General features: G+C 48.7%; 1 protein-coding gene across 4 annotated transcripts; it reads right to left on the bottom strand.

Annotated features, from left to right (window-relative positions):
- Nucleotides 1-40: 40 nt before the first annotated feature.
- Nucleotides 41-26,505, bottom strand: NRBP1 (nuclear receptor binding protein 1). Of its 4 annotated transcripts, none has more exons than XM_052688428.1 (18): nucleotides 26,427-26,505; nucleotides 26,005-26,229; nucleotides 16,957-17,079; nucleotides 16,285-16,386; nucleotides 16,103-16,192; nucleotides 15,573-15,613; nucleotides 14,086-14,180; nucleotides 4,351-4,434; nucleotides 4,033-4,091; nucleotides 3,326-3,424; nucleotides 3,118-3,250; nucleotides 2,878-2,980; nucleotides 2,346-2,396; nucleotides 2,072-2,207; nucleotides 1,934-1,987; nucleotides 1,384-1,447; nucleotides 1,242-1,297; nucleotides 41-1,065 (listed from the first exon to the last, which is right to left on the bottom strand). In XM_052688428.1, exons 2-18 carry the CDS (start codon nucleotides 26,212-26,214, stop codon nucleotides 967-969), a joined length of 1,599 nt encoding a protein of 532 aa, XP_052544388.1. In that variant the 5' UTR covers nucleotides 26,215-26,229; nucleotides 26,427-26,505; the 3' UTR covers nucleotides 41-966. The 4 variants fall into 4 exon arrangements, with proteins under 4 accessions (XP_052544388.1, XP_052544370.1, XP_052544371.1 ...); XM_052688410.1 differs by having other exon boundaries at nucleotides 26,352-26,492; XM_052688411.1 differs by having other exon boundaries at nucleotides 26,361-26,492.
- Nucleotides 26,506-26,552: the final 47 nt, after the last annotated feature.

Raw genomic sequence — 26,552 nt, 5'->3', positions numbered from 1 at the left:
GCCCCACTCCTCCCAGGCCCGGAAAGAGGCAGCACTCGGGTATTTACAAAACAGTTTATTAAAAATAGGAAATGATAGAAATGAGATGCGGGAGCAGCGCCGCGTTCAGCCCCAAAGACGCATGCAGGGCTGTGGGCTCAGCTCCTCCGAGCACCTTCAGATAGAAAGGAGATGCAGAGGGAGCTGAGCGCTGGAGCACCCGGCGGCCCAGCAGAGCCCAGGCCAACAACAGCACGGGGCTCCAGGCTGCCTGCCAGAGGCCCGGAGCACACAGGGGGCCCACGGCAGCACGCAGCAGCAGGGCAGGAGGGCCAAGCTCGGCTCCAGGATGCTGCAGCAGGGGACACAGCCCAGGGGAGCACACGCTGCAGCCCTGCACCTGCAGCGCAGGCCGATGTGCAGAGCTGCGGGGCTGTGCAAAACGAGTAAACAAAGTGCAGCCAAAGGGGAGCGGAGAGGCGAAGGGCCAGGCTGGTGCTGGATCCCTCTGCCCAGGGACGAGGCTCGTGACTGCTGCCACAGGCGGTTGCAGAGTTGGGGGGGATACAGAGGGGGAACAGGGCCTAAGGGCTCCCCTCTGCTTACCTTTAAATTAAAAAAAAAAAAAAAAAAAAAAAGAAAACGAAAAAACCATTTCTGTGCTGTGCAAAAAGACACTTTGTACAATCCAAACAGAACAAATTCCATGCACATGAACGGGGCTACAGAACACCCCGAGCCAGGACCTGGCTCCCCAGCACCACCTGGCAAAATCCCAACAAAAACAGGGCTGGAAATAATACTGATGCGCAAAGTCCCCTTTAATAGGCGGGCAGGGAGGATTGTTGCTGGGCCCAGCCACAGCACATGCAGGATGAGCTTCCAAGCACTGCAGCTGGGGGCTTGCTGATGCCCTACGGTGATGGACAGACACAGAAGGGGTCACAGGCAACAAAGCTGCACCGGCCGCCCTGGAGCCAAGGGATGCTACGATGACACCGTCACTGCCGTCAGAGCTCCGTTCCGGGTGTAGTAGAACTTGCTGAATGCCTCTTCAAGTAAACAGGTAAGTCTGCTCTGGTCAGCCTGGGGGAACAAGTCAGAGTGAGGGGTGGTGCGAAGCCAAAAGCTTGCTTAAAACCTGCCCGAGTGCATGGCAGGAACACGTGCTACTTCTCCTACCTTCCCAGGCAAACAAGGACAATAAAGCCTGAGAAAGGAATGCAGAGCTACGTCCCTGCTCGAGACTCAAGGCTGCTCACCTCACTGATGAATCCAAGCTGGACCAATTCAGCTGCCAGTTCTTGGATATTATCATCTGCAACACAAGGAAGCGTGTAAATCCCACACCCAGACTGCACTGCTGACTCCAGTGCACGAGAATACAGGAGGAGAGGCACTTACTGGGCTGCAGGTCACAACTCAAGTGTCGATTCAACTTGTCTTCCAGTTTCAGCAGCAGTGTTAACTGCAGGGTAGAGAAGCTCTTGTGAGCATGTGCAATTTGACAGGCTGCCACAGTACAGGCAGCAGCCAACACAGCTAGGAATGTTCCCCCAGATCCCCACTGGGATAGGAATCACCCTCTCCCTGCCCCTGCAGAGTTCCACTGGAGTCTAAGAGGAAAAAACACACCCAATTCTATTACTCCCAACCCTTGCCAGCAGCACAACCACGTGGAAGGAATGCTCTAAGGCTGTATCTGGAGGATAAGCCATAAATGCTAGCTAAGCAGCAGGCCATCTATAGGCACGGGCTGCAGATGTCACTGACGTGACCTTTAAGGGACTCTTCCAACCCAAGCTGGGCCTCAATCTGGCTTTGTGCCCCAAGAACTGCAGCTCTGGCAGCAGCACATCACACCAGACCCCAGCAGCACATCAGCACAGTGATGCCACGTGCTCAGCACCCCCTCCACACACACACAACACTCAGCCAGAAGGTGGGACCGTACGTGGTGCTTCACTCCCTCCTCTACTGACTCAATGTTGCACTGCATCAGCACCACCTGAAAGAGAAGCACAGACACCCCGTGAGCCACTGCTGCTCACAGCACAGCTGCACAGGGAAGAGTGGAGGTGCCATGTCTCACCTTGCGGGTTTCCACCTCTGCCGGCTCTGGAGTTGGGGTTTTTACTGATGGTGGAGCAATGGGAGACTTCACCACCACCTGCTGGGGCTGCTGAGGTCGTGGCATCCCAAAAGCTGTGAGTGGGTAGATACCATTCCTACAAAGAATCCGGATCTGAGGTTATGCCTCTCCTGAAAAATCACCCCAGTCTCACACACAGTTAAAGAGGTACTTAAAAACAAACACACGCTATTCCAAAAATCCAACCAACACACCAAGAAATGATCTCTGTTACCTTACATCCTCCAGGAACTTGTCCAGCTCCAGTGCTGGAGACTGTGAGAATCTGGAGGGAAAGAAGTATTGCAGTCAGAAGCCATTAGCAGAACCACATTACCATCCACTCAAGTCTGTTTGGATGCAGTTTCAAATCTCCGTATCCCAGATTGCAGCCACATAAGCAGGCAGGGTAAGTACAGTCAGAGTGAGATGTACTGCACTCTTCCCATAGCAGCTCCCAGAAGCTAACAGCAAGGCTACAATTTAACAGTGGCAGAAGCAGGCAGCACTTCCCTTTGGAGAGCTGTCCAGTGCAAATAACTGCTTGGAAATTGCTTCCCCAAATTGTTCTGGCCAGATTTTACTACAAATTGCTCCAGCAACAGTGTGCCCATTTCCCTCCCATCAGCTTGGGAGGAAGGCAGATCTCAGCTGCGTGGAGTCTGTCTGTGCAAGTTCTTCTCCCACTGGGCAGACAGCAGCAAGAAATCCTCCAGCATCACCCAGTGCCCACGCAGACCCCTGTGAGCACACCAAGGGGTACCCACATCATTTTGACTCCTTCCCTGTCCGCATGGTTGATCTCTGCCAGCACAGCACTCATGTCGAGGTTTTTGGTCATTTCTTCTAAAGCGTTTTCAGGAATCATATCTATTAAAAAACAGAAAGTTAAGACCTGAACAACCACATTTCTCTTCCACACTAAGAAGAAAAAAGCCTAGAGAGTCGCAGCAGTAACTCAGCAAAGCTGTATGTAACAGCGCGGCACCCTGGCACTCCGTACTCACGCTGATGGCCGACGATGCAGTGAGCAGCAAGCAGCTTTAGTGATGGCACCTCAAACAATGCCTGATGAAAAAGGAGCTCCCGGGCTGTAGGACGTTTGCCTGGGTCCTGTTCTAGACACTTCTGAATGAACTCCTACGAGACAAAGACAGAATGAGGCCACGCACAAGGCCCGCAGGTCCATGTGGGCGCTGACCCCTCTGCACTCACCCTCTGCAAGGGGTCCTCCAGCAGCTGGATGGCACTGTTAATGGCCTCCTGGGGCACGTAAGATGACTCTCCATTACCCTGTATTTCCAGCACTGCCATCTGCAAGCACAAAGCAGCACGTTGGACTTCACTAAGAAGTGATTAAGATCACTGCTGGCAAGTATGAGATCATACCAACCAAGCTGATTGGTGTTACTTAAGGTGACGGTTTGTGGAGGCAGAGAGAATAACTGTTCCATTATGATAGCTTGGTTCCAGCACCTTGACAGATTGCCAAGAAGTCCTTAAAACTATGCCAGCACCTCCTCAGACAGTTAGTCTCTCTATTTTGAATTTCATGGTCCATTGGCCTGTCGTTCTGCTTGACAATTCCCATCCTCTAATGAAGCAGTAAAGGATTGCTGCCAGAACCTGGCAGTGCCCTCCTGGCTGCATGAATAGCTGTTTTACAAGCAGAAAAGCAAACACACACAATGCCATCCAGAACTCACTCCAGCCAACACATCCACAAGTTTCCAATAGGGAAAGGGCAGCAGAAGATTCCAGAGGATGTCTGAAGATTCAGCAAGGCAAAGTGCCTTTGTCTCAGAGAATAAAAAGCTCCTGTTACCAAACTAACACACCCATAACCACAGCGACTCCAAACAGCCACGTCCTTCCCTTGAATTTATTCTCCTTGTCCCATAATCAGAGTATTCCCAACTCACCTCCAGGGCACACATCCCAAAGGAATAAATATCCACAGCAGTGGTAACATTGGCAACTTCTGTAACACAGAAACAACACCGCTGTCAGTCTCTTCCTGCACCCAGCAGCAGGACAACCTCTGTATCGAGCTGTGACAACCTGCAGCCTTCTCTCCCTCCTGTGCTATCAGAAGGCAAAAGGAGTTGGAACAATTAAACTGGCAAATGACACAGAAACTGATAATGGGACACTGCTTATAAGACTGCAGCTGAAAACAAGGTGCACAACAGCCTGGGAGCCTCAGTGAGGCAGGTCAAGCAGAGAATGGCACACCGTACCTCCATATTCCGGAGCAAAGAAGTGCAGGTTCTTCTGCTCCTCCCGACACGTCTTCACGTGGTTGTTTATCGTGTCTGGTGCCACTAGAAGAAAGCAACGAATGCTTAGGATGCAGGACATCTCAGCCCATCCCCAGACGTGTCCTAAGGAATGCCCTGTTGAAATGCAAGCCCTGAAAGGACCTCACTTAAATCAGATTTGTTGTAAGCAACCCAGCTGTAACAAAAGCCCTACGAGCAGCCAGGATCACTGCAGTTACAGTCACTACCTCAGGGCACCAGGAAAAGAACAGGTCTATGAGGCAGCTTTTCCTAGCTGACCCTTCCACATGTCAGCAGGACACCAGAGCCAAGGTTCCTCAAGAGGAAAGTCATGCAGAGCTGCTGAATGAGACCTGACCATCCTGACAGCACAGGACTCCAGCAGCCAGCCCCTGCATGGCCCCAGAGGTGAAGGAAGGGAGGGAGTAACTCCCAGCAACAAGAAAGAGGAGCAGAACACAAGAATGGACCCTCATTTTTGCTTGCAGTTTTTTTTTTGCTTACTCTGCTTTACAGATACCAACAGGTTTCAGCTTCACAGCATTAAGAAAAATGAGTTAAAATTCTTGGTCTTCCTTTTAAAACCTGCTCTGCATTTTCCCAACAACACTGCTCTAGATGAGCAGGGCCACAGAGCCCAGACCCCTCTTTATCTCCCAAATGATGAGCTCTGGGCTTCTGTATTTTACACTACTGACCCACCTGCCCCTGCAATTGGCCCAGTTACAGAATCATAGACAGGCCTGGGTTGCAAAGGCCCACAATGCTCATCCACTTCCAACCCCCTGCTGTGTGCAGGTCACCAACCAGCAGCCCAGGCTGCCCAGAGCCACATCCAGCCTGGCCTTGAATGCCTGCAGGGATGGGGCATCCGCAGCCTCCTTGGGCAAAATCCTCTAACTGCAGTCAGAAATGTGATGTGGCTGCAGAGACACAGCCAGCAGAGTGCTGTGAAAAGTTGGAGTGAAGGATAAAAGTTTTCCACCAAGTCAGGCTGGCAGTGCCAGGGAGATTCTGGGATTCCCCTGAGGCTCAGGCTGTAACCAAGTCAGAGCACCTCAGTGACTCCTACTATGCTCTGTATACAAGAGCTCTTACTTTGTCTGTTTTCATACAACCCTACTGCAAGGAAGCTGTTTTAGCAGGGGGTTGGACTTCACCCCAGAAATCCCCTCCAACCCCTATAATTCTGTGACAGTGTTGAAGGAATTCAGTGCATAGAATCACTCAGGTCATCTCAAGTCAACACCAGTCCATCAGCCAGACCCACCGAGTCCTAATACACAACCTGAACCTTCCCTGGCACAACCTGAGGCCACTTCATGTCCTAGCTCTTGTCAACTGAGAAAAGGAGACCTACACCTCCTTGTTGCAACCTTCTTTCAGGTCATCACTGAGCACAGTGAGGTCTCCCCTCAGCCTCCCTTTCTCCAAACTGAAGAACCCCACTTCCACCAAGCAGAGAGGCCATCAAGCATTGAACCTATGTCCTCAGACAAGAAATCTGGTGTGTTATTAACCCAGGGAACACCTCCCTGCCAAAAGTGGAGCAGAATCAGCCACGTACAAAGCATTTTTCTAAACAATCCTCAGATTAGCTTCATTTTCTTGTTTCTGTTGCCTGGGTGGAAAGGGACAGTCATCCACCCAGCCTTCCCATCCCTCGTTCCTAGGCAATAGATAAGAGGGATGAAGAGGCAGGGATCAATCACCAAAAAAGGCATTAACAACAGAAGACTTAACCAGTGATGTAACACAGGCACTCTCACGTGAGAAAAGCAAGTTTCAGTGGAGCTCAACCTGTCCCAATAATCACAGAATCACTCAGGTTGGAAGAGACCTTCAAGATCCTCAGGCCCAACCATCCACAGAACACTCCAAGCCACCACTAAAGCACGTCCTTCAGCCCCACAGTACAGGAGGCATTCCCAGGAACTGTGATTCCATGTCAGTAGAGTAAAGTTTGGGGGAAAAAAAAGGTAGAGGCTGTCTGTTAATACAGCTTGTGACAGTACTTGAGAAGCTGGGGCAACAAGCTCTGGGTTTCAGTCGAGTCATTACTGCATGACCATCAGCTTGGTATATAAACAACTCAGCACAGATGAGAATGCTTGAGAAGGGCTTCAGCTGTATAAAACACTCATAGCCTAGAAGATATGAGCACAGACTTTAAGACACCTCTGATACAAGCTCTTAGAAGGATTTCCACATCATTTCTACTGCCATCCACTGCCCTATAAAGTGATGACTTCATTATGTCAAGAATCAGATGCATGATGGCTAGGGAAAAATCACAATAAGGAAGCCAAACAATGAAGGTCAAAAATGAAAGTCAGATCACAACAATGAGTGTGCTTTTCTCAGTCACAAAGAAGGGGAAGGCAGTGAAGAACAGACTGTAAGACAGTGCCACACACAACTAATCAGTGTGGCAGGGAATCAGTGAAGCAGAAAATTGATTTTAGAGAAGGATTCAGCCAAATATGGTGCCCATGAAGAGCAGGTGATAAGAAGAGACATCAAGTGCAGTAGAAAGCAGAACGAGCAACTTGTTTTTGGCAAGCTGAGATCAATCTGACAAGAAAAATGGAATAATCTGCATTACTGCAGGGACACACAGAGCTTGCTAGACCTGTCAGACCCTCAAGGATAAGCTACTGTGAACACCTCTTCACGGGCAGCTCATCAGAAAGCCAGGAGTGCCAGCCAACAACTCACTTGGTGGTATTACTGCCCAGCTGTCACCAATGTCAAGCTGCAGATGCCCAGTCTCACAGTGACCTGCCTTTTTAAGCACTACATGCTGCAGAAGACATTTTCTTCTGGCCACGAATATAGCTCACACCCACTTGTCCTGCATTCACCCCTTCCTTCTTGCACCTAGGGAAGAATCTGCTCAGCTGCCCTTCCTTTCCCTTTCAAAAATACAGGGGTTGGAGGAGGAACTGAGCCACCCAGATGTCAGCTGCATACATCTAAGTATCCTCTGAAACAGGAATGTTATCCCATATTGCAGCAAAGTGCTCAAGTACACAGCACTCCAGACTGCAGCAGGCTGAGGAAGCAAAAGAAAACAAGGTGATATCCAGAAGGACCAACTACTAACCTTTCAGACAAGGCATAGGCTTGCTAAGCAACCCAGTGTCAGAGGATACAACCTTACCTTCGTCACATTGCATCACAGGGGCTCAAAATCTTCAAGTGAACTTGAGAGCATCTGTTTGCAACTACAAGGGATGGTGACAGGGCCAGGATGGGAATCAGAATGTGTTACATTCTCCTTCACTGCTGCAAAAAGCTACCAGGCTACAGAAAACTGCACTTCGCCTTTCACTTCAGTGGTACACTAAGATGACAAATGTGTTTTTATTAGGGAGGACACAAACCAGAGCAGATGGGACGATGGCATCCCTCACCTGCTGGTGGCAATCCTCTTCATGCAGCCCAGGATACCACTGGCCTTCCTTACTGCAAGAGTGTCAGCACATGGATGCTGCAAGTTCATCCAGCTCTGGAGTAAAAAGCATTCACTGAACTGCCATGTCTGACTACATCCAGTCAATGGAGTAGAAAGTGAAAGCTGGCAGAACAGAAAATGCAGAACAGTAGGCACAGAACTGGTAAGGAAGGTCTGAAAGATGAATACTTGACCGACAGCTGCCTGCATGCAGGCTCTGAAGCAGGTACTTAAAAGCTGATTAGCATTTCATCTGAAGAAGTGTATGGACTTTTCTAAAATACTTATTTTCCACGTGCCTTCAAAGGGCTCCAAAAAGAAGCTGTGTGCAACTGCTGCACCCACACTAAGATGGGTCGACAAAGACCTGACTGACTGGAAAATGCAAAAGCTTATTTGACAGGCCTTCCACTTCCACCACTGCTGACTGATGGTTGATATGCTCCCAAACCATTCAGCAGAAACAAGTTCTAATAACCCTGATGGCAAAAATAATACTTACTTTGAATTTAAGTACAGATATCTATTTAACGGGGTTATAAATTTCAGCACTCAAATCTTCCTCCAGTCTCTGCAACCCAACACCCTCCTCACACGCCCAGGTTTCTCCAAGAATCAGAGCTCTCTCTGGGGAAACCAACAGGGAACCTCATGTCACAACCAGGGGCTCGTTGGGGTGGCAGATCTCCGGCCACCAGGAGCCAGGCATCTCAGTGAAACATTTGTTTTAAATCAAAACAGCTAAGGAGTTAGAACTACAAGCAAGCAATTGGATATCCAAGCACAAAGCAAAGGCCAGCCCAGGTCGGGCGCTCAGCCAAGTCTAGCAGAGCAGTAGCAGGAAACAGCCTAATGTTGGTGGCAAGTTCAGCCAGGAGAGCTCAGAAGAATGCATCCCATTGGCTTGACATGCAGGAGCCAGCATGCACTAGGGTCCATGGACTAGCAGCTAAGAAGGAGGAGAGGAAGAGAACTAACAACCAGGAGACTTCACAAAGGGCAGTGCTCCCTCTCTGTAAGGCTCGGGGTGAGAGGAACTGTTTCCATCCCAGCACAAAGCACGTGGTCTCAAAGTAGGAGAAACCTAAGCCAAACTGCTGTACATGTCAGCCTTATAGCAAGGGAACACTGTAAATAAAGTATAATGTGTGTAGTACAGATATATATATACGTATATACACACATATATAAATATATATATACACACACAAGTCATGTACGTTACATATAGAGTGGCAGTCACATCACAGGAGTGGAGAAGTTTGCTCACCATTAGCAAATATCCTATGAAAGACTGTTGGTAACAGAGCAGCCCGTGAGCGGGGAGTAAAACAAGATAGAAGTCAATGAGTTGATGAAACAGCAAGCACTTCACATTGATACAGACAGCTAGGTCAGAGTCATTGCAAAACAGACAGCTTCTGTCAACTAGGAAATCACAGCTAAGGTAAAGTTGGAAGTTCTGTCTTTTCTGTGGGTGCTCTCCTGCCCCTGTTCACCTCTTACTGGCTCTTACACTCCCAATGATAAGAGATACGGCTCAGCACCATTAACACGAGCAAAAAGCAGCATCAGACATCCTGCCCAAACACACACCTGTTCCCTGGCACTCAATGCTTTTGACCTGTAGCAGTGAAACACCCTGCAGTGTGCTCCCTTCACAGGCCCAATGGCTGGGCTAGCAAGGTTTGCACAGATGCAGTACGGTCCTTCACGTGGATCCCATGGCAGAGTGCACAGAAAGCAATGCATCTCACAAGGAATATTTTCATCTGACCACAACTCAGGAAGAAATCAAAAAAAGAATGGCCAGGGTTGGAAGTGACCTCAAGGATCATGAAGCTCCAACCCCCTGCCACATGCAGGGCCACCAACCTCCCCATTTCATAGCAGCCCAGGCTGCCCAGGGCCCCATCCAACCTGGCCTTGAACACCTCCAGGGATGGACGGGGCATCACAGCCCTCTGGGCAGCTGTTCCAGCACCTCACCACTCTCTCTGTAAAGAACTTCCCTGACATCCAACCTCAATCTTCCCTCCCTCAACTTCAAACCATTTCCCCTTGTCCTGCTGTTATCTGCCCTTGCAAAGAGTTGATTCCCCTCCTGTTTATAGGCTCCCTTTAGGTACTGCCAGGCTGCACCATGTAGCCTTCTTTTCTCCAGGCTGAACAAGCCCAGCTCCCTCAGCCTGTCTTCGTAGGGAGGTGCTCCATCCCCCCAATCATCTTTGTGGCTCTCTTCTGGATCCTCTCCAACAGCCCCCTGTCTTTCTTGTACTGGGAGCCGCAGAAAGCATTCCACACCAGTGACAAGGTCTTCCCCATCCCCACCACAAGCTCTTAAAGACACTCTGCTCATCTGAGGCTTTCTCCTTAGCTCTACTAACCTTGCACTTTAGGCTATGAGAATAAGTGGTCTGTAAACAAATGGCTCATTGATGGTTTGCATTGAGCAGTACAAGGCATCCTCTCTCTTTCCAACTCTTTATTCCCCAGATGACTCCCAGCACATAAAGATTTCAGCCCTATTTCCAAAACTCAATGTGCCTTTACTCCCGAAATCAATCTTTTTTTCCTCCTTACACAACACAGGTGGCAAATCCAGAACTACAGCGTCCTAACAGTAACGCATGCTTCTGCAATCTGATGTAGCAGCAGGAAGTGACAGAAGGGCTGCTGCAGCACCTAAACAAGGGCTACAGGAGCAAGTACCACACATTCGTAAGGCAACAACTTGCTGCCACCACTCTTCTAGTACTCCTTCACCTCGCAGATGGATGAGCACTCTGTGGGATTCACCTAGCAGCTGCCTTGCCCCTGACTTCTGCCCGCAACCAGCGATGTTTTCTCTTGTTAAAAGCACAGGAAGGAGAGCTTTCAGAAGCACAGCCTTCAATGGTGCTGGGGACAGAGACAGCACTAAAGAGTAGATCATAGGGCACTGAATCACTGTTTCCTTTAAATCCACGAGGATTACTGCCTCACTTCTTCTGAGTACACACAGAACTCTTCAGATATCAGCCAGCTCTGAGAAGTAACTACACAAAGCGAAAAAGATGGGCTTAATGTTGTCAGTGATCCCACAGCAACACTCTCTGAGGTCTGAATGTGGAAACAGCCTGCCTGGCTACTGCACAGCCAGCAGGGATAGGGAGTCACAAGCATCTGATGACAAGAGTTCTGACTTCTGAAGCTTGGTGTGTAGCACAGGAATGGGAATAGATTCTGCAACACTGCCAGCTTCAACTCCAGCCTACGCTGGAACCGTAGTTGTAACACTTGGAAGATTGTCTTCTGATCACAAGACCACGTGTGCTCACTTCATTTATTTTTTCCTCAAGTTTAAGAAAGGATCAAACCTCCTACATAATTCACTTCATTGCTGACCACAGAATGAATAGAGCAGTCCACAGCTGTGCAGTTACACCAGCTGGGGCTGGGACAGAGCTGATTTTCTTCAGAGTAACTCACACAGTTCTGTGCCTGGGATTTCAGGCCATACACACCAATGTTTTGGCTATTACTGAAAAGCACTAACATAGAGACAAGGCATTCTCCTCTCTCTTCTGCTACCCCATCATCAAGTGGCTGGAGTTCCTCAGAAGCTGAGGTGGGTACAGTGAGAACAGCTGATCCCAACTGACCAAAGGGATATTTCATGCCATATGACATCATGCTGAGCAACAAGAGCTGAGACAAGGAAGGTGAGCACAGGAGACACTCAGAGCTATGGCATTTGTCTTCCCAAACAGCTGTTATGTGCAACAAAGCCCTGCTTTCCTGCAAGTGGCTGAGCATCTGCCTGCTGGTAAATAACAAATCACAGAATCATTTGTGTTGGAAGGGAGCTTCAAAGGCCACTTGATCCAAGTCCCCTGCACTGAGAATGGACACCTAACAGCTCCACCAGGTGCTCAGAGCCCCATCCAGCCTGACCTCAGGTGTCTGCAGGGCCATCCACCACCTCTGTGAGGCATGTGCTGGGAGTAAGTGCATTCAGGCTGCATTAACATTCCCAATATCTTGCTAATCTACCTCAGGATATCCATATACATAATGCCACCAGTTCACCATGCCTGTATTACAACAGGGCAAAACATAGGCACCTACTTATGGTTCTGATTCAAGAAAGCTCTTTCCATTTAGTCTCCCCATAAGCACAGATTCATGCCATGGTTATGGTAATGCTTCAGTCATATCCATATCCTAGGCATGGAAAGACTTTACTGCATCTTAGAGCACTGTTGTCTTCCAGAACAGTTTGTTTTCAGACTTCATGTGCACACTCAGGAGGACTTGGTTACTATTTCCACAATAATCCATCTGTGAATTGTTTACACCTTAGAGGGACACTTTTTTTTGCCTGCTCTGGTTTAGATGCAATACAAACTGATGGCAATCTATATGTTAGTCTTGCTTTTTATACCAAGTGCTCACAGCAGGTTGTTTGCTCACACTCTGCTATGCAGTCTAGTCTCAGGGACTTGCTTTAACAGGGAGGGTTGGACCAGATGACTTCCAGTGGTCCCTTCTAACCCTTATGATTCTGTGCCAGTGCTTCATGACCCTTACTATAAAAAATGTTTTCCTTCTACCCAGTCTACTACTGGTCCAGTAGTGATTGAATTCCTTGTTTTTGCTTCCTAAGGAGTAGCAAGGAGTCCTGCTGAGGATACAGCTGCTAGAGCACACAAGTTGACAACCCCTGCTCCTTGAAATCCCATTGCCTCTGTTCCTTCCACCATGAACCAAAGCTGAGAAATTGAGAGAGCAGGCAGCTGTGTGTGACCCACATTGAAGAACCACTTTTCTAGACAGCCTCTGAAGGGCACTGCTGACAGAGTGCTCCTGAGAATGCCATGCTTGGTGATCTGCAGAACTGCCCTCTGCTGAAACCTCAGCTCCAGATACCAATTTAATGAGGTTTGCTTTTACGAACAAAGCGTTGGCTACCAGTCAGAAAGATTCCAGCTGTATATTTCCAAACTCAAGCAGAAAGAGAAGGATCTCCTACATGCTCCTTGAGTAGAACCTACAATAGGCTTCCCACAGGTGGCCTGAATCTAATGCCAGAGAGCCAGCTGTCTGCCAGCAATCAGATACATGTGCAACTCTTGGAAACTCCTCCTACCTGGACAACTTCAGAAAAAGATAAAGTGAACCCCATAATGAGATCAGTCTGCATGAAGAGCAAGATGTTAAACAGTTTACAGTCAGATAGCTGAGGGTTCTTTCTGTCCTGGCTCACCTTCCCTGGGGTATATGCACATGTCAGGAAACAGAGACCCCAGTTTTGTAACAGAGATAATGTAAGAGCTCTCTGATGGAAAGAAGTTACAGAGGTCTGCAGTTTATGAAGAGAGTACTTTTACATGACAGGTAAAGCACAACATTCTTTCCTGTACATTGCCTGCATCAAACCAAGGATTCACACAGACAAAAGCCTAAAGGAGAGCAAGTGCCCACTCCTCAGGGTCAAGAGCACTCACAGCAGCCAGACAGCAGAGTGCTGTCAGTTGGAAGGGTGTGTCAAGGTGCCAGAGAATGCATCTGAACTGCAAGCATTTTTGGAGACACAGTAGGAACAAATGGAAAAAATAAAAGAAAAATGAGTAAGCAAGGATGCACTGCACTGCTAGCAAAACCACATTTTAGGTCTGAAAGAAAGCACTTTGGCACAAGCCTGAACAGGACACGTCTTTGCCACACAGGCACAATGCAAGCTAGCATCCTGAAGTCCAAGCTAAAGCAAATGACATTGGGTGAGGATGCCAAGACTAGCAGCTTGCTGGAGTCAGTGCCTATAGCTTTGATAGATTGGTTGGTACAAGAAGCTCTCAGTGGACACAGCTCTCCAAACAGCACTCAAAGCTTCCCAACACAAACTCCACGTGTATTAACCAGGAAAAAAAAAAAAAATTGCCAAGCTGATGAATCCAAGAATAATGCACATAGAAAACTTGAAAGCTGCAACATCTTTTCTGAGATTGGTCCCTTGAGATCAAAAACTGAGGTGGGGCAGACATGGGAAACTGTACTCAGTGTCAGCCCTTCCTGTGCCTAAAGGTGGTCCAGCCAAGGGTGAATCTGACTGCCAGTCCCTGGCCCAAACGATGCAGAGGTGGGGGAAATGTACACACATGCCTATCATGCCAGGTGGATTTGAAAGGGCTAGATGCCCTGCTCTGATTGAGCAGTTTGCCTCATAGGCATGGGGTGCCTCCAAAAAGCCTTACCTGAGCCAATTTTGATCAATCCATTGTGCTGAATGAAGATGGTGTCGCAGGTCAGGTTGCCATGGATGATTGGAGGGTCACAGGAGTGGAGGTAGCTGGATATTCAGAAAGAACAATGGTCAGGAAGCAATCCCAGATTGAGGCAAGAATCCCTCCCCTCATCTTTTCCCTGGACTGCATCAGAAGAGAACAGGAATGCACAGGGTACAGGCCAAGGATAGCAGGGAGCTACAATTCTGTGATGGACATCAGTATTTAGGCTAGAATAGAACAACCACCTCCAAAACTGGGGGAGGAAAGGAAGCTTCTTCTAACCAGTTCTTACAAAATCCAGGATACCAGATCTGCATTATCTACCCGATTACTGCTAGGTGAGTGCTAAAAGGGTGAAGATTTTATACCAAAAGATCAAAGTTTTATTCTGCCCTTCTTCACTGGGCATCCCAAAAGTGCCTGGTGCTGTACAAACACAATCAGTCATGTTTTCCACCACATACAGAGAGAACTTTTCAGTGCTGGGGCTCCAGGTACAGTTAAGGATATCTCATATCCTCATATTTCACTCTGCAGAATTAAAGACTGTCAGCTCCCAAACGTTTATTAAAATGCCAGATATTCCTCAGCAGCTACACTTAGCTACACAGAAACAGAATTTCCTCCATGGAGGGGGAGTCTTGCTCTGAATTCTGGGTTATCATTATTTTCCAAGGCTGTTTTTAGCCACACACCAAATCTGGCTCACATAGGGAAGACTCTTGAAGACAAAACAAATCCTCTCCATGTTTTATTCAACCAGATTGCATCAGGATGGCTGCAGATCTGCACCACCGAGCTGTGTACAGATTCATATGTGCTCCTAACAATATGACACCACAATAATTATGAATACATTGCATGGCTGTAGGACTGCAGGCTGCCAAGTTGAAGAAAATTTTTCACAGTTCATTCACATAGAATTTAATGCCTTTAAGAGTTCTTTGCAACATCCTCTTGACAGTGGTTTGGGCCCAGGTTATGAAGCTGGACACCTGGAAAAGCTCCCTGATGCCTGGCTTGCACACTCACCACCATATCAGTCACAACTGTTGGGATCCAAAACTCACTCTGCACCTTTAGCATAGAAGCTTTAGTACTGGTCTAACTGATCAAGTTGAATGGGGCCCTAGGCACCCTGACCTAGTGCTGGGAACCCTGTCCACAGCAGGATTTGGAACTGGCTTTAAGGGCCTTTCCAGCCTAAGCCATTCTATGAACTGCACAGACTCTGGGATGTCTCTGATCTTCCTCTGTTGTAGGAAGTGCAGCTGACCCTCTGCAGAGTCAACTGGGATAAGAATCACGGTGGGTGACCAAAATTGCTCTCCTGGCTGCATTCAGTGAAGTTTGCTTGCATTTAACAGCACGTATACTTAAAGCTTTTACTATCCTAGCACAGGAAATGCTACAGTTAAACAGAGGCTAGACCTCGAGATCAGCAACTCACATACCTGAGGGCAGAAAGGATCTGGGTACACCATCGCTTCCAGGCCTACAGACAGGAGCAAGAAGGACAGAAGTCATTCAGAGAACAAGAACTAATCCATACTTCAGTGATTCAGAGTCCATTCACATGGAAGATTAATACCCCCCTCCATTCAGTGATTCCTAACCAACGAAGGTGTGTAGGAAGTAAAAACTGTCTCAGTACTCTCACACTCGGTTTAGTTTCTACATGTCCACATGCCTTCCCTCCCAGCTCCTCTTCTGCACAGACCACCTCCCTCTTTCCTGCATGCACAGGTGGATAGGACAAGCTGTCACACCATTCATACAAAGCTGCAGAAGTGCCAGGAAACAAAGCAGCATAGAAAAGACATCCCAGAATACCTGCAATTAAACTAGCTTACAATAACAACAAAGAATATCAGCCACGTGTTATCACCAGGTTTCTTTCTCATTAGGAACCTTTGCTGAAAGGCCTTTTGGAAACGGAAGGCACTAAGTGAAAATATACATAGAGGAAAAAAAAACCAGTTACCTTTTCATTCATAGTTTTGTGGTTCTTCTTTGTCTTCTTCAGAAACTGTTTCAAGCTCCCTGAAGACATATATTCAGTGATGAAGATTACCTGTGGGGCAGTATAAGATATTATCTTCTGCTTCACTAGTTGCCTACAGAATATACAGCAAGAAAACCCAACAGGTTGCTTGTTTTACTTACTCTGGCTTTATTCTCCTTCACATCAGCCCAGTATTTGTGAAACTTTACAATGTTCAGATGTTCCAACTGAATTAAGTTGTCAAACACTGCTTTAACTTTCTCCTGTGACATAAAGACAAAGCCATGTTACACTAGTGACCAGGTTGGCCCACACCTTACTTTCTTCTTGGGTTTGGGACCTCAGAAATGAGGCAATACACTTCAAGCTTCTATACTAAGAACAAACAGCACCTGAGTTCATCTTACACCGCCTAGATTGATCACCAAGACTAAGCCAGCAGTTCTCAGTTACATTTTCTGCAGCAGTCAGACTTAAGCTGAATGTGCTATGTTTAAGCAGCACAGCACTCCAAACAGGAGGAGTTACTGATCCAGCCAACAACCCACATGAACCAATGCCCAAAACTCCACCCTGATGGAAAGCACATCACTCTAATGCAACATATGTTAACTGTACAGGTGATGGAGCACGTGAATAGGCTGCCAAGAGAGGTAACTGACTGCTCCTCCTCAGAGATCTTCAGAAACCACACAGACAGGGTCCTGGGCAACCTGCTGTAGGTATCCCTGCTTGAGCAGTGGGGTGCAGCCACGTGACCTCCAGAGACTTCTTCCAACCTCAACTGCTCTGTGATTCCGTGGTGTTTCCCATCCCATTTGGGGTCAACGTACCTCCTGTAGTTTAAAGTTCTTCCGTTCAGAAAACTGAACCTCATTCCAAACAACTTCCACACCTTCCTCTGTATCCATAGCCAGGTAGGCACTATCGATGCCCGGCACGTTGCGCTGATTCACCTGAACGGGAAGGAGGGAGAAAGACACAAGTTAGCAGGCTAGATCATCATTTCACATCCTTCATTTGAAGTATCATGAACTTTGTGAATTAATTTTCATTTAAATTAAAACTTCACCAGCGGCTGGCTTTCCTAACTTCCAGCTGATCTGACTCCCCTTGAGGTAAGTCAATACACAGATTTGGTTTGTTTCCAGACTCAGTAGGGATCCTACCATCAAACATTTGCTGGAAACATCTCACAATAGACAAAGGCTTCCTCACAAACCCATTCCTCCTGGCAGCCACTTATACATGATCCAATTTCCAATTTGCTTTCAACCAGTGAGCTGCTCCATCAGCTGACCTTGAGCTCCTAATACAACGCATGATCAGAAGGACTAACACACTGACAGACCGTGCACACAACAGCTGTGAGCAGAGAAAGGAGCCCATGTAAATATTAAGCCTGCTTTTGTGCAAGCTTTTTAAGTTGATGGTGTAATTCAACAACTTTAACAGCCAATCAATATAGTTTGGCTTCTCTGGAGATGTTCCAAGGGAATCAGAAGAGGCCTGATGACGTTCAACATCCCCAAACTGCAGATGACACCCAGGAGCAATAAATGACCACAAGAACAGTACAGCTGGAACAATACAGACTGCTCAGTAAACTGAGTCATAAATTGTGATGCAATGGCACGGTGTACATAGGAATAAAGAATACAGTTCATAATTACATAGAGACAAACCAAGCTACAGGAAGTAACTGCTGGAAACAATGACAAGAGAAGCAGCTTAGCATGAATGACCCCATTCCTCTCCTACCTCTCACTAACTGCATAACCGAGCAGTGAAAAGTCTGCCATTATATTCAGATAAATACAATATTTGTTGTACTAATTGTAAGAAAGTGATTTTCTCTGCACGAACACACTGATGCTGGCATTAAAATACTGCATCAGGCCTGTTATGTTCCACTGTCAAATAAAACTTGGGGTCTTGTGTGACATGGGTTAGTGGGCATGGTGGTGACGGATTCACAATTGGACTTGAAGGTCTTCTCCAACTTTAATGATGAAAGATTGAAGACTGTAAGGATAAAACATTTATCCATTCAATATTTAGCAGGAGAAAACTCTCAGGCATGACAGCAAGAACACATATTACAATCAATGTACCAAAGATGACTGCCCAAAGGCTTTTACTTCAGGCAGCTGAAGGAATAGCCCAGTCAAGACAAAGCTAGTATTGCAGCAACAAAGTACTGCCATGACTGCAACACCAAATGCCCATGCATTCCTCAGTATTCTCTTATTTTGTTATATTCACTGCCTACACAGAACTTCTGACTGCTGGATTCATTACTGCAGCCCTCAAGTATTGACAGCTACTCAAAATCTGCCTCAATAACGCAGGCAGAGGAACTTGATGTAACTTCTGGGCACTTTATCTAAAGCAAAGCATTTCTATGACTCATAGGCAACATCTTAGGGCATCACCTATGACTCACGACACCAAACCCACATGACATCACTGAGGGTAATTCTCAGTGCAAACTTCACCAGTTAGAAGCATCGAGGCAGTTAAGAACGTTGTAGACAGATGTGGCTGTAGGAATGTAAAGCTCAGCTTACCTACAAACTCAGTAGTTTGCAGCAAGCAAGCAAGCAGAAATAAAAAGGACAAATCCAAGATGGTATCTTTCAATTGCTCTGAAGGGTAAGGAGTGCATGGGCATCAACACTGAATGAAGGGGATGGAAGTTCTCTGCTTGCAAGATCTGTTAAGTAACTGGGAAATACTTTAATTTGTTCCATTTTCAGCAGTCATTTGATGACCCACATCAAAGACAAGTGATGTCTTGTGAACTATGCTGGTGAAACAACAAGACTGCCTCAAACACAACACCCTGTGTTCTTAACACACTATTTGGAAGGGTTAACATGAACTCTCACTGAACAGCTCAGTGACCCAGAGCCTGGGTTCCCTCACCCTACAGGTAGGAAGGGTGGAAAACAGCAGAATTGTTACCACTGGTTTTAAGAGAGCAAACCCCAACCTGCTCAGGGAATGAGTTGGCAGGGTGCCCTGTGAATCTGCCTCTGAGGGCTGAGATGTCCACAAGAGCTGGTTACTTCTTCAGCATCACCTTCTAAAAGCACAGGGGCAGGGAACCCCACTGCATCCTACTCATCCAAGCATGAGTAGCATGAGACCAGCTTAGCTGAAAAGGGAAAGGAAGAAGCATTAAGTGTCTCTTTTGCTTGAGTCTCTGATATTAATTATAAGCCCTGGGTTGTCCAGTCCAGCAACAAATTGGAGGACCGCAACGTGGGGAGCAAGGACTTTCCAATCATTGACACCAAATTGTAAGGAACCAGTTGTATCAGTTGAGCATTTTTATACAAGTCCATTTGTCCTGAAAGTATTCATCTGAGAGTGCTGAGGGAGGCAGCAGGTGGCATAGCAGCACTCCCTCAGTGATCTATCAAAGGTCTTGGGAGGATCAGATGGGAACTAGCCAACAATACCCCAATTTACAAGGGCAGGAGAGAACATCTTGGCAATTACAGACCTGTCAGTTTAACTTCAGTACTTGGGAGAATTTGTGGAGATGAACCTGAGCTCCACTGAAGGGCACGTAAAGGATGGTGCAATCAGTGTGGATTCACAAGAAGAAACTCCTGTCTCACAAATCCTCCCATGGTAAGACCACCTGCTCAGTGGACAAAGGCAAAACGATGGGTGTAGTTCCCCTTGATTTCAGCAAGGCTTTTGATCACTGTCCCAGAGGTATTAGTTTGCACAAACCATCTGACTGTGAGACGAACAGGAACACTGGGTGAAGAACTGGCTGAACAGTAGGGTTAAAGGGTGGAGATGGCAGCCCTGGGGCTCAATCTGGGCAGTTCTGCTCAGTATTTTTATTAAAGTTCTGTACCAACACCTTTCCAGACATTCAAGTCTGCAGCAGAATTCAGAACTGTAACCACTCAATTCAAATTTGGAGAGTATAAACTGCAAGCTCTTCAAAATATAAACTACATCAATGATCAGAGCCACCACAACAGAGGGAAGAACCCAGACAACCTCAATCAGTGGTGAGTGCAACACTGAACCCAAGGCCCTGCACGGACTGAAAGGTGAGCAATGAAGTCATCACCCATCAGCAAATCCTAAAACCTAAGCAGTCCAGTGGGAGTAGCAGTATTACTCAAACCAAGTGGAGACACTGCGTGAAGGAGCCCACGACTCAGAATGTCAGGGATGGGCAATTTGGGCATGGAAGAGGAAAATGTGGGTGCAGTACTTACGAGATGTTTGAGGGAAGCCAAAAGGGTGGAAAGAGGGGATGAAACACTGTGCATGTCCTGTGCCTGATTATCACTAAACTCTTTAACTTCTGTTTTCTGTGCAGGCATGCTCCCTATTCACCCTGTAGCACAAATATTTGAACAGAGTAACGCTCTGGTGCTGCCAATAATCTACATGGAATGCGTTTTATTTTTTTACAATTGCTCTTTCAAGAATGCAAAGCAAACCCTACACCTTAGTCATGGACAGCTGGAGTGTAACTAGCACTCCTAACCACCCAGGAAAGCTGGGAAAACAGCAGACAGCTGCTCTGGTTGTGCCTGCTCCCCCACTGAGGCAGCATAAAGGCTGAGAGGTGCTGCTGGCTGATGAGGCACTCAGAAAGCTGCCAGCTGTCAGTTACAGTCAATAAGCAAGAACACAATGGCCCTGTAGAGGACAGGCCCCAGACAAAGACTCAGTTCCCTCTACTTTCTGCTGTGCCCCTGTTCTCATTCAAACACATCTCACTCCTTCCAGGACATCCTTAAATGAGCCAATAAAAGTGCTGAAGGGCTGCACAATTCAAACGTTTCCAATGGTCGAGTAAAACCACAAGAACTACAGCATGGCAGTTGTTTCTTTTTTTCCCCCATCAGCTGGAAAAAGGATCCACAGCCAAAACCAATCAAAAAGCTGGCAGCCCCCCTCATCCCAACTTGAAGATCTCTACTACCCTTCCTCTCTCCAATAGCAAAGGCAAAGCTCAGAGCACCTGAAATGCCACCTTTCTGAGCACGGTGCCTCGCTTTCCAATATCAAGAAACTCAGTACAGTGGGCACAGCAGTGATGAGCAGATGGTCAGACTGGATGACCTTACAGGCCTTTTCCAGCCTCAACAATACTATGACAGTAAAGACTCCGTTGTTGCCCATATTAACTTTCAGTATCAAGATACAATGCAGAGGAGCAAGAATCAAACACTAGTTTCATGGCTATGCACAGGAACAACCTACACTGCCTGAAATGTTGGTTCTCAAGTTTTACAGGTCATCTAAGATCCACATGGAATTTCTTCAACCCATCTCATCTGCACACTGCATAAAGGAAGCCATGAAAGACTGCTCTGTTCAACCAGCCTACCTGACTGCAGAAAATACTGGAAATAGGAAAGCAAGAATCCAGCAACACAGCAACCGCTGCATGCACAGACACTTATAAACAGGAGATCTCCCTCAGGGGTAAGGCAGAAAAGAACTTGTGGATCTCAGAAGCCTCTCCCCTAACATGCACTTACCAAGCTCAACACTAATACCGTGCTGAAAATGCCAACAAACAGACAAGCTGAAGAATATTCTGCTGCAGCAGAGCACAAGGCTTCCTATGGCTGTATCTGTGATACTTCTTGCTTGTTCTGCATAGCTCTTGGGGCTGTACTGAGTTGAAGCTCTAACATTTCAGGTTTAACACCTACCAGCAGCAGTAGTCTAAATATGTACCTTATGTACATTCCTACTGTCCTATAAGAAGCTTCTGATCCAGGAGACATAGCTCAAACAGCAGATAATTCTGAAGATATTTGGACAACCTCAAAAAGAAGATTATTTATGTGAGTGACAGAAAAACATAGAGTAACTTGGGGGCAGCAGAAAAAAAAGGGTCTGTTTGGCTTTTTTTTTTTTGTCAGTAAGATAAAAGGAATCAAGAAAAACACAAACTTGGAGAAGCTGTCAGCCTCTGTTGCTCCCTCCTACAACTCCACTAACCACTGCATCCCTGATGGTGCCCAAGGTCAGGCTGGATGGGATCCTGGGCAGCCTAAGCTGGAGGGTGCACCCAGCCCACAGCAGGAGTTGGAAATGGATAACCAAAAAGGTCCCTTCCAGCCCAAGCCATTCTATGATTGTATGCAGTTCTGAGCTCCACAACATAAAAAGCTTCTTAAGGGTGGGTAGTGACAAGGAATAATGGCTTTTAACTGAGACAGGGGAGGTTTAGGTTAGATATTAGGAGGAAGTTTTTCCCCCAGAGGGTGGTGAGGCACTGGCACAGGTTGCCCAAGGAGGCTGTGGATGCCCCATCCCTGCAGGCATTCAAGGCCAGGCTGGATGTGGCTCTGGGCAGCCTGGTCTGCTGGTTGGTGACCCTGCACAAAGCAGGGGGTTGGAACTGGATGAGCATTGTGCTCCTTTTCAACCCAGGCCATTCTATGACTCCATGACCCTCAGTGTGCCCACAGGAGGGCACAGAGCTGGCAGCAGGGTTGGGAGGAGTCTGGGAGCTGTCTGAAGGAAAGGAGGCCCAGAGACTGCTACGCTGCTGTCTGCAGGATGAGAAGTGCAGAAGGTACATAACAGCAGAACCACACCATTCTCCATTAAGTGCTCCCTGAGGAAGACCAGCCTTCTCCATCCACTTATAACAGCACCACTGGGATGACACGGTGGGGTGCGAAAGCCTCATCTGGAAAGTCTTCGCCGAGCTTTGGTGGGAATAGCACAAAGTGTGGAAGAGAAGCTCCCTGTCTCTAGAACGAATCGCCCCCCATCAGCACAGCCTCGTTTGCTCACCCCGGACACAAACCCGGCACTGCCATGTGATTTCACCATTGTCATAAAACAAAGACACGATGAATAGCGGGAGATCCGGGAAAGCTTCCAGCAGAGAACAGGCCGTATTCTAACAGCTTCTGCCTGACCGCTCGAACACAAGGCCCGGCTCCGCCGGGACCGCACAGCCCCCACCGCGGGCGGCGGGGATATGGAGCAAGGCCAACCGGAAGCGGCCGGGCAGGGGGCGGGACCGCACGCAGCCAATGGGAATGCCGAACGGCTCCAAACGGAAGCTGCTGCGAAAGGGGGCGGGGTCTCACGCTGCCAATGGGAGCTCCCGTAGGTGATGTAATGCTCCTACTCCAAGAGGCATTGGCTGGAGGAGCTGTCACTCCGGGGCCGCTCCCGGCTGAGAAGGCCGCGGCCCGCTGGGAGGGGCTCCTTCCACGCGCGAGGGACTGGAAGAGCTGAGAGAGCTTTAGTGAAGGGAGAGAGAAACGGCTCCGAGGAAGTGGGAAGAACGTCGTAGGAAAACAAGCAGAGACATCCCTGAAGGCCTCTTGGTCCACCCGTGCCCATGTGGCGCTTCGAGGCAGCTCCCGAGGCACACACAGCACAGCAGGACACGGCGATGGGCAACTGCCCGTGTCCCCAGGCCTGCCACAGAATGACAGAGTGGCCAGGGTTGGAAGGGACCTCAAGGATCATGAAGCCCCCTGCCACATGCAGGGCCACCAACCTCCCCATTTCATAGCAGCCCAGGCTGCCCAGGGCCCCATCCAACCTGGCCTTGAACACCTCCAGGGATGGACGGGGCATCACAGCCTCTCTGGGCAGCTGTTCCAGCACCTCACCACTCTCTCTGTAAAGAACCCTGACATCTAACCTCAATCTTCCCTCCCTCAACTTCAAACCATTTCCCCTTGTCCTGCCATTATCTACCCTTTCAAAGAGTCGACTCTCCTCATGTTTGTAAGCTCCCTTTAGGTACTGCTAGGCTGCAATGAGGTCACCCTGCAGCCTTCTTTTCTCCAGGCTGAACAAGCCCCCTCAGCCTGTCTTTATACGAGAGGTACCCATGTGCTGTTAACAAATAAACATGGTTACAATGCTCTAAATCCATGCTTCAAGCTGAGAAGTGAAGAGCTGAAGACCTGGGAGCCAACATGTTGCACCCAGGCCATACAGGCCACCTTCTGCACATATTGTCACGTTACTCTGCTCTGGCAGCACCCAGAGAGCACATTGCTGGGATCACGAACCAGCATTGCATCACGGTGGGAGGGGAGGCCACAGCATTCCTTCCCTGTGGAGTAACCCTGCTGCCCAGGGGCAGTGAGTAAGAGCTGTCTGCATGGGCACACAGACCGGAAGAACCAGAGCTGGCTGCTCTGCCCCACTGACAGCCCTCACAGGGATGCTGCTGCAGCACAGCGCTGCACTTGGGCACGCTGGGATGTTCAGAAAGTAAAGGTGTTGTTCTGGAATTTCACACTACATGTTGACCCAAGCAGAGATTGCAGGTGTCATGGAAGCTTAGATCTAATTAAGCCACATCTGACATATAATTGCAGCTTGTATCAGACACACAAATGCTCAGCATCTCTGCAAGAGAACAGGTACCACCTCAACAATGAGGGGCTGAGGATCAGAGGCCTCATTTTTACCCCATATCAACCAACAATTCCTTTTGTGGCCTCCAACAATCATTCTGGTGTTACTTTGATATCTGTCAAGTTGAAATGAAGCTCAGATATCCAGTAAACAGAGGGGATCTGCAATCAGACCAACCGGTCACCCTCATTTCCAAGCATGAGGTGTTCCTGCTCATGGCAGGGGTTGGAATGGGGTGGTCTTTAAGGTCCCTTCCAACCAAGACCATTCTGGGATTCTGTGATTCATTCATTCCCAAGCCTCTCTGGCACACTGAGTCAGCACTGACCATGGGGGGGGGGGGGGGGGGAAACTACTTCTAACAATAGTTTCAGGTTGTCTTAAGGAATGTATTTCAAAGAACAGAATTAGAGTCTTACATAGAAGCCTCACCTTACAGGTGCACAACTGAAGGCACTCTTAATACACGCTGGAATACATTAACGAATACAGGACAGCCTTCAAATAAATAAAGGAAAGGAGGTGCAGGGCATCCTTGACCTTATTTCGACCTCCAAAGTTACATCAGAACAAGGGACTCTTTCACCACCACGGGTTTGCATTGCTCTATGAATGTATCTGTTAACGCAGACATCTCTGTGCCTGTTTTGAGTTAGCTGAGTAAGGCAACATCAGCACCCATCTTGCAGCACTAAAGGTAAGATTTCCTCAACCACACAGCTTGCCCAACCACAGCAGGTTTCACTAAGAGAACACGAAGCAGAAACCAATTTCTGGAGGCAGGCTCCCAAGATAGTAAGGAGAACCCAGAGAGAAATGGGAAGAGCTCTGAAAGATCTTTAGTTCTTCAATTTAGATCTTAAGTTCTTAACGTGAGAGTGGTGAGGTGCTGGAACAGCTGCCCAGAGAGGCTGTGGATGCCCCATCCCTGAAGGTGTCCAAAAACATGTTGGAAGGGGCCCAGGGCAGCCTGGTCTGATATTAAATTTAGGGGGTTGGAGCTTTATGATCCTTGAGGTCACTTCCAACCCTGGCCATTCTGTGATCTAATCTACTCATGCCATCGTAGAGGATGGTCCCAATACATGCACTGAGAAACGAATGCAAATCAGACAAGCCCAGAAGTCTGCAAGAACCAGCCCTAATTGAAGGCTTCAAAGCAAACCCAAATGTGTAGCTGATGAGTCTGCACAACCGGGCAGCTCCACAGCAGGTCCGACTCCATTCACCAGGCACTGTGCAACTGGTGCACTTTGTTATTCCCCGAGCACAAGAGCTGGGAAACAAGACGGGCGAACAAACGCCAGGAAGAGCCCTTCCTCAACGCAGCGGCCTCGATACCAGCTGTTCGGAAGGGCCTCCAACACTGCAGGCCGCCGCACAGCCCAGAAAGGCCGCTCCCGACCCCGAAGGGACCGCCGCGGGAAGGGCAGCGCCCGGCGCCCGCCCCACCGCAACGCAGAGGCCCGGACGCCGACACTGACCTCCTCACGCCGCTTCTGCCAGCGGCCGCACGGGGACTCCTCGAGGATCTCGGACTCGTCCTCGCTCTCTTCCTCCTCCTCCTCCTCCTCCGGGGGAGCCGCGGAAGTCACGGGCGCGGACACCGAGGTCATCCCCGGCCCCGACGAGGCAGAGTCCGGCTTGGGGTCGGAGCCGCCGCTCGGCGCCTGTTTGGCCTCGCCCTCCGACATGCTGCGTCGCACCACCTGCGGGCGGGACGCGGCGTCAGGCGGCCCTCGCTCGGAGCGGGCCGGAGCGGCAGGCCCAGGGGGCCGGAGCGGGCCGCGCCCGCCGAGCTCCGTCGACTAAAGCCGCGCCCCAAACCTACGGAAGGTACCCGATCCTCACTGGGCGCAGCCCGAACTGGAGAACGCCACTAACGATGAGCGCGGGCTGCGCTTACCGGGCTCGCCCGGCACCTCCCGTCCCCCAAACGCAGAGCCGCTCCGCGACAGCCACCGCCAACCGCCGTGCTGCGTAACGCGCCGTCAGGGGCGGGGCCGCTTTCTCGCCACCCAATCAGAACACA

Source organism: Tympanuchus pallidicinctus, unplaced genomic scaffold (genome assembly GCF_026119805.1).
Source record: "Tympanuchus pallidicinctus isolate F22 unplaced genomic scaffold, pur_lepc_1.0 scaffold1, whole genome shotgun sequence".
Lineage (NCBI taxonomy): Eukaryota > Metazoa > Chordata > Aves > Galliformes > Phasianidae > Tympanuchus > Tympanuchus pallidicinctus.
This window is presented reverse-complemented; position numbering and strand designations above follow the sequence as displayed.

Bases quoted from the DNA above. Each gene is read 5' to 3' on its own strand.
- NRBP1 (XM_052688428.1), bottom strand. From the start codon at position 26,214: ATGTCGGAGGGCGAGGCCAAACAGGCGCCGAGCGGCGGCTCCGACCCC. The intron at 2,208-2,345 runs GTAACAGAGATC...GATTCTTTGTAG, and splicing joins AAGTTCCTGGAGGATGTAAG to GAATGGTATCTACCCACTCA. The intron at 1,298-1,383 runs GTAAGTGCCTCT...CTTGTGTTGCAG, and splicing joins GAGTTGTGACCTGCAGCCCA to ATGATAATATCCAAGAACTG.